This window comes from Chinchilla lanigera, unplaced genomic scaffold (assembly GCF_000276665.1).
Source record: "Chinchilla lanigera isolate Chin_1 unplaced genomic scaffold, ChiLan1.0 scaffold00051, whole genome shotgun sequence".
NCBI classification, from domain to species: domain Eukaryota; kingdom Metazoa; phylum Chordata; class Mammalia; order Rodentia; family Chinchillidae; genus Chinchilla; species Chinchilla lanigera.
This window is the reverse complement of record NW_004955452.1, coordinates 10,653,235-10,661,539: the sequence shown is the minus strand read 5'-3', so window position 1 is coordinate 10,661,539 and position 8,305 is coordinate 10,653,235. Positions and strand designations below refer to the sequence as shown.

At 44.0% G+C, this 8,305-nt stretch overlaps 1 protein-coding gene across 1 annotated transcript in view; it reads right to left on the bottom strand.

Moving 5' to 3' along the window:
- Positions 1 to 8,305, bottom strand: part of Hdac1 (histone deacetylase 1) — a 32,508-nt gene that overhangs the window by 7,334 nt on the left and 16,869 nt on the right. Inside the window, exons 3-4 of the mRNA XM_005395060.2 lie at positions 7,257 to 7,374; positions 2,009 to 2,083 (exon numbers count right to left, since the gene is read on the bottom strand). Of these exons, the coding sequence (XP_005395117.1) occupies positions 2,009 to 2,083; positions 7,257 to 7,374 (193 nt within the window). The remainder of the gene's footprint in view (positions 1 to 2,008; positions 2,084 to 7,256; positions 7,375 to 8,305) is intronic.

Here is an 8,305-nt window from a genome sequence, read left to right as displayed (position 1 = left end):
AAAAATGCACACCCATGTGTATTTGTTTTTGTTTTTGTTACCGGAGATCGAACTCAGGACCTTGCACTTGCCAGGCAAGCTCTTGTGCCACTGAGCTACATCCCCAGCCCCTACCCAAGTGTATCTGTGACAGTGTTAACATTAACAGCATTAAAAGTAACATAACCTATAATGATCCAAAAAGAAAAGATTGGGGCTGGGGATTTAGCTCAGCGGCAAAAGTGCCTACCTGGCAAACGCAAGGTCGTGAGTTCGGTTCCCAGTACCGGAGAAAAACAAACAAACAAAAAAAACCCAAAAAAAAAAGATTATATCAACTCAAGTAACATGGAATAACCATGCAGCCAGTAAAACTCATCCTGTGGAATACTACAAAGAAATCTTTAAAAATTTACCAGGTTAAAAAGTGCAGGCACGAAACTATGTAATATAATGCAACACATTTGATAAAACAGAGATGTTGTATATGATATGTTCAGAGAGATACATATAAAAGGATGGACATAGTAACTCTACAATGGAAATAGACAGTGTAAATGTAGGTGATTTTGCTTTATTTCTGTGCATGTTTTTGTTCTCTGAGATTATACTGCGAGAGAGAGGGTTGGATCCAATGATCATGAGAAAATAAACACAGTCGTGCACCACAGAACCATTTTGGTCTGGTCAGCAACAGACTCAATACAGAACAGTTGTCTCATAAGACCATAATGGGGCTGAAGAATTCCTATTACCTAGTGGAGTTGTAGGTATTTTTTCCTTTTTTTTTTTTACGTGTATGTTTGTGATACGTAATGAATGTATTCATTGTGGGGAGTTGGTACACACACAGCACCTTAGTCTTTTTAGTTGTATCTTAATGTGGCACAAATCATTACTCACGTCTGTGGTGTGCTGGTGCAAACACTCACTATAAAAGTACAGCACAAACAATTACATATGGCTATGTTACTAGTGGATGTATTAACCATACTGTACTTATTACTGCTATTTTAGGGAGCTCTCCTACTTATAATAACAAAACATTGCACTGCAAAACAGCATACCATGGCATACTGGCAGCACCTTCATACATCTCGTGTTGACTGCATCTCTTGATTTCACTGCTTTCTCAGCTGGCTTTTTGCCCCCAGCACTGGGGATTGAACCCGCTCCTTCGCACTGAGCTATATCCCTAGCTTTTTTTAAATTTTTTTACTTTGAGACAGGGTCTCACAAAGTTGCTAAGTAGCCCAGGCTGGGACCAAACTTGTGATTCCCCTGCCTCAGCCTCCCAGAATGCTCGTATTACAGCATGTGCCACCACCACCAGCTCTGTTGCTTGATTTACCCACACACTGTCTTGTTCATAATGGCTCTAGGAGCAATAGGCCATATATATATATATATATATATATATATATATATATATATACACACACACACACATACACACATCATATGGCCTGCATATGTGGTACCGTCTAGGTTTGTCTATGTATACTCTTCGATGTTCATACAATGAAATCACCTAAGGATATGTTTCTCAGAATGTTCCCCACTGTTAAGCAATGCATGACTGTATTTAAGAAAGGGTAGAATAATCCTAAAGGTAACCCCGAAGTTACAGAGGGAGGTGGGAGGCACGTGGGGAGTATTTATGACCTGTAAAGGTAATTACCATACACTTTCAGCAGGCATAGGTGATGACACTTCAGTTTTTATAGCACGCTGCAGTTTACAAACTGCTTTCACATACAGTGTCTCAACAATCCAGCGAAGCCTACTGGGAATTCCTATATATAAGATCTCTTGCTAGGAAAGGTCAGTCAAGGATACCTGTCAGTACCCTGTTACAGACTAAACATGGGTTGGGACTGAGCCAAGGACACCGTAGAGGTTTAAAGTAAAACCCACAGGGCCGTCCCCCATGGTCACAGATCAGCACTCTCAGTGTCATGGCCTAAAAGGCAGACCGTACCACAAGAACCCAGCAGAGCCCCTGGGGAGGGGGGTGTATATTCCTTACCCACAGAGCCACCAGTGGACAACTGACAGAACTCAAACAGGCCATCAAATACTGGACAGTCCTCACCAACATTGACTTGAAAGAAATAAACAAAAGGTTAGTTTCCACAACTTCTTTCAGTTTTTGTTTAAATATTTATGGGATGATGGAAAAAAACATAGAATTTAGATTTGGAAGGCAGAGGTCCAGTCCAGGCTCTATTTACTGGTTATGTGACTGGGTCAGGTTGTTCAACTTCTAGAGGTTTAGTCTATTATCTATCACAAGCACCTCACCCAACTATTGAGAAAATTAACAGAAGGCTTTGGGGTCTTTTTTTGTTTTATTTTTTGTTTGTTTTTGCAGTACTGGGGATTGAACCTACGGCTTTCACACTGAGCTACATGCTCAGCCCTTTTTATTGTTTTAATTTTTTAGTTAGAAGCAGGGCCTTGCTAAGTAGCTAAGTTGCTTAGTCTGGGAATGAACTTGTGATCCTTCTGCCTTAGCTTCCCAAAACATTGGGATTACTGGTATGTATCGTCATGGCAGCTTTTTTGTTTTGAGACAGGGTCTCACTATGAAGTCCAAGGTGGCCTCGAACTCATAGCAATCCTCCTGCCTCAGCTTCCCAAGTATTGGGATTAAAGGCATGCACCACTATGCCTGGCTTTTTTTTTGTGAGCTGGGGTCACTTTACGCTATGCTGCCCAGTCCAGCCTTGAACTCCCGGGCTCAAATAATCCCCCTGCCGTACTCTCTCAAATAACTGGAACTATCAGCATCTATTAACGCAGTGGACATCAGAAAGCTTACATGAAGAAGCATTTAGCAACTTGGAAAATGCTGGTTTGTTTCTTAAGGGAGAGAGATTTACCTTCTTCCAGCCTGAGTGTGGTTTTTTGTTTTGTTTTGTTTCGTCTTGGGGTCTTTTTTGAGACAGGGTCTCGCTATGCAGTTCAGGCTGGCCTTGAGCTCACTTTGTTCTTGAACCTCACTTCAGCTGATCCACAAGGAAGAGAACAGAGACTTATACAGCTACCATTCACTGAGTGCTTACAACGTGCCAGACACTGCCGAGTGCTTTAACTAGCAGATGCATTTATCTCCACACAATATTCTTTTTTTAATTTTCATTTTTCTCAGTGTATGTTTGCAGTACATAAGGATTACACTTATCATGGGGAGCTGGCATGTGTATATAATAAATCTTACTTCTTTTTCGTCCCTTTCTCCTCCCCGCCCTGTCACAAACTCAAAGGTAGCACTGGGCTCCACCTTACCAATGCAGAAATAGGATCAGAGAAGTGAGCTGGTAGTAAATGGTAGAGGCAGTACTCAAGCCTCAGGCCGTGGTCTGTCTGTCCTAAAAACTGTGAAAATATACCCTGCCCTTCCCGCAAGTACTCTGATGTACACAATCCCATCTGATCCTCATAAACCTATAAAGGAGACCAAACAGGTATCAACCCCACTGGACAGAGAAATAAGCAGATACACAGAAGTTGCCCCAGGCTGTGTAACCAGACAGTGGCAGACTTGGGGTCTTGGGGTCCAGGAGTCTTGGCTCCCACAATCCAGTCTCTTCTTACTACACTCACAAGGGACAACTGGAGTAAAATTATCTCAGGCCGATGGGGCAGAAGTACAAACTAGTGCATGATGCGGAAACGCAGGCAAACACTAATGCAAATGAAATGAAAAAGACAGGAAGGAAAGCACACCTGGAGGGCGTAGAGTGAGAGATGGAAAGAAGCAACCCAGTGCTCCAAGCCTCCTCTCACAGAAGAGGAAACTGCTGACATCAATGATCCACAGGAAGTTTAGAGGCAGGAGTGGGGTTAGATGCTTATTCTCTTTCCACTGGCCTAGTTTTTTGTTTGTTTCTTTGTTTCTGAGACAGGGTCTTGCTATGTAGTTCAGGCTGGCCTTGAACTCACTATGGAGCCCAGGCTGGGGTCGAATTTCCCAACAATTCTCCTGCCTCAGCCTCTTGAGTGCTGGGAGTAAAGGTACACACCTGGACGCCCCCTGCTCTTATCAACAAGGGGTCTCAAGCAGATGGAGAAGAGGAGCCCTGAATGGGGAGGGTAAGGATCCGCTATCTCAAGACACAGAAACAGCTCAGGATTTTCAACAACCGTGAGTTACCGCACTGGCACTGCCCTGACCTACGCAGTGCTCTGAGGAAGAGTGGCTGCACAAGGGAGCAGCAGTGGGCGGCTCTTCCTCACTCCCTGGGCAAATACCGACAGGCTGTGTCAATAAGAACTTTGGACACTGGGGCCAGAGTATTTATCCACTGGTAGCTGATTCCTCCTGGCTATTTCTGCCTGCAGTGGACTCCACTTTCCTAGGTTTCCAAAGTTTGCTTGAATGCCCATTTGGGATGTGAAGGACCCATGGGGAGGATTGGTGTTTTAGACATAAGAAAAAAACGGCACCAGGTCAACAGTACTACTCCAACAGCCAGCACACTGAGTCCCAACTCAAGGAGTTGGCACTAGACATGGAAGCAGGGAAATGGGAGAGCACACCCTCACTTGCGCTAATCTGTGGGGCCAGGGAGGACGCTGCTGCGGTTTCCCCGTCTTGCCACCATATTTTCTGCAACCTTAGCCTGGCTCAACACTTCAGGGGAACCACACTGGGTGAGATGGGGGAGGAGAAACAAGCATTGAATGCAGTACAAGCATATCGTAGAAAGAGATGCACAGTATTCAACACCGACTTCAGGAGTGTCTGTTCCTGGCAAGGGCAGTCATGGGGCTGGGGCCACTGCAGGAGCAAGAAAAACGCTCTGTGACCAAGGAACGGTACCCAGGGATTTCCACTGTACTGTGTTTTCTTTCTTAAGCTGGGTAGTGAGTATGAGAATGTTCATTATTTTTTAAAGTTCTGTGTCTGTCTGAAATATTTTACTTGTACCATGTCAGTCATCCATAATGTACACACCTGTAATTCCAACACTTGGGAGGGGGGCTGGGGGTTTAGCTCAGCGGCAAAAGCGTCTGCCTGGCATGCGCAAGGTCGTGAGTTCGGTTCCCGGTACCGGAGAAAAACCAACACTTGGGAGGGTGAGGCCAGAGGATCACTGCGAATTCAAGGCCAGCGTTAGCTACAAAGTGAGTTCAAGGCCACCCTGGACTAGGAAGTGAGATTCTGTCTCAAAAAAATTAAAAATAATAAATAAATAAAAGAAGTACTCAGTCACTCCTCAGTATCCATCATGGGGGACTGATTCCAGGATGAATATATACTTTTAAAATCCAGATAGACAGACAAATAGATAGACAGATTTCTTTTTTTTTTTGGATGGGAGTCTCACTATGTTGCCGAAGATGGCCTTGAACAACTCCAAGGTTCAAGGATTTCTTCTACCTCAGCTGCCTGACTAGGTGGGATTACAGGCATGCTCCACAGAGCCTGGCTCCTCCTATATGCTTTGATAATTCCTCAATTACTCTTTAGGAAATGACAAGAAGTCTGTGTGCAATCAGCACAGATGATTGATTGATTGATTTATGTGCCAGAAATCGAACTCAGGACTTTGCACTTGCCAGGCAGGTGCTGTGCCACTGAGCTACATTCCCAGCCTTTACTTTTTAAAAAATCCATGTTTGACTAAATCCATAGATGTGGAGCCCAGAGATATGGAAGTCTGACTGTGCTCCCAAATTTGGAGAGTAGTGTTCCCTTCTCTATTCTACCACCCCCTTGCTGTGTGACTCTGAGAAAGTCATTTCTCTCCCCTGGGTCTCAGCTTACGGCTATAGCATAGGTAAGGACACCACTCAACTATTTATTACCTTAAATCCTTCAATCATGTTTTCACAAAGAGCCCCACGTTCTGATAGATGATCTGCTCCCCAAATCACATTCACTCAGGTCCCCATTTTTATGAATTAAGTATTAGGTCAGAACTTCTGATCAAGACTTTCAAAGTCTCTCTCTTGTTTTTTTGTTCTTCTTGAGACAGGGTCTCACTATGTAGTTCAGGCTGGCCTTGAGCTCCTGGTGATTCTCCTGCCTCAGCCTCCCAAGTGTTGGAATTACAGGCGTGTGCCATCACCCCTGACTACTGTTTTCCTTCTAAAGAGAAAAAAGAATACTGAAAGAGACTAGGAAGCGACTTACTCAAGAACACACAGCTAAGTGGCAGAACTGCGCCTTCAAGCTAAAAAATCCATGCTCATTTTCTTGCTTCACTGCAAAATGCTTCTCTAATGACAACCTGTTCTTCTGAGAATACAGAGTAACCCAGTGGTGGCAAACTGACCGTGCGCATGTCGCAGTGGGCTGTTTTTATGATCACTGAAAGCTCTAAGGAGTTTGCCACCACTGGCCTAACCCTTGGCCTAAATGAGTTATGGAATCCCCAAAGTCGTCTGCAACAAAGGAATGAATTTGTGTCACTTCCCCTGGAAGACAATGAGACCCTAAGAATTCAGAGAAAACACATCTCACCCAGAAAGGGCGGAGCAAGAAGGAAGACATTCATAGCACTGTCGGCATTATCACCCAGCAGCAATAAACAAGTGCTAGAGATTTCCTCATGTGACAGTAGAAACTGTCATAAGCTAACCAGAACTTCTGCTAGACAATATTATTATACTGTTTTATTGGATGAGGCTTTAGGTGCTAAGAGATAATTTCCAAAACAACACAAAGCAAAAGTCAGGTGTGACAGTTTAGTCCCAAATCTGAACTTTTTTTCTGGCCATAGCTAAAGTAATCCCAATTCCTACAAACTAGTTGTGGTTTCTGAGACGAGACCTGTTCTGGAGTTTCAGGGCCCAGGGGCAAGGGTAGAATCACTTCATCTTCAAGATTTTATCAGAAGCAGTCAATCATGAGAGACCTTTAAATTCTGAATTAATACAAAGGCAAAGCAGTTACAGTGGGACGGAAGGAAGTAAGAGATCACACAGCTTGGCCCATGTTACAAAACAAAAATGTGAGGGGAAGTGACTTGCCTGGTCACTTAAGATTTAGAACTAGGTCCTGTACCTATTGTCCATTTCTGAGATCAGTACTTTTCCCATTATAATTACAGTTCTCTCTGGACAGTGTTGTAAACCTAACTGGAAAAAGCCCAATAGCAATTATTTACAAGCAGGAAACAAGGAAAATCAGACTTGAAAAACAGAAGCATCCTGGCACCCTTCGGGGGAAAAGGAAATCAGACGTCAGCTGAACAAGAACAAGGCAGGCGGGCCTCTCCCGCGAAAGGGGGGCTGGGGGTGCGCAGGGAACAGAACAGACTTACATCTCTGCATCTGCTTGCTGTACTCGGACATGTTATCTGGACGGATGGAGCGCAAGAATTTAATGTAGTCATCACTGTGGTACTTGGTCATCTCCTCAGCATTGGCTTTGTGAGGGCGCTAGAGGGCAGAAGGGAAAAAGGGCAAGTTAGCTTGGACTGCCATCTGTCTTCACTCAGTCTACTTGGAATATCTGTATTTTCTGGCCAGCACTGAGCTAGGTGCTAGATAAAAAGAAGTAACTGGTTAGATTAGGCCTCAAGAAATGTACGATCTAATTAGGCAAGTAAGATTAGCAAAGGAGATTGGGTACTGGAAAACGGACTGCAGCTTAAACTCTGTTGCTTAAACACGTTATGTCTAGAGCCACAGTTTCTTCATTTATGGAACAAGGACAACAACAACCTCACACAGAGGCTGTAAGAACTGGGTAAGGTTGCTGGGCGTGCTAGTGCACACCTGAAATCCCAGCACTTGGGAAGCTGAAGCAGGAGGATCACTGCGAGTCTGGGACCAACCTGAATTATATAGGGCCCTGTCTCAAAAACAGCAAAAATCTCTTCTCTTCCTCCCATCCCTTAGATGCAGGTCTTCTTCACAGCTGAATGTCTTCTCAGTATTTCAGGCACACATATGCTATCTCACAGGACCCTCATACTGAATTTTAGGAGGAAAGTAGAGGGTAGCACAGAGAAGGTAAGTAACTTACATAGGGTTACACAGCTGGCAAACTGGAACAGGGAAACAGATATATGGCTCCAGCTACTAACTGACTCTCACTTAAATTCTCAGTTAATGAAGAATATAACACTAAAAAACAGCCAGGCGCAGTGGCACATGCCTGTACTCCCAGCTACCTGAGAGGCTGAGGTACAAATGTGAAGACAGCCTGGGCAATTTAGCAAGGTCCTGTCTCAAACTAAAAGGCCAGAGATGGAGCCCAGTATTCCCTGGGTTCAACCCTTAGTACTAAAAAAAAAAAAAAAAAAAAAAAAAAGCTTGTATTTTAGAATTGGCCTATCTTAGTGAAAGAAGCAACACTTGGCCTTAA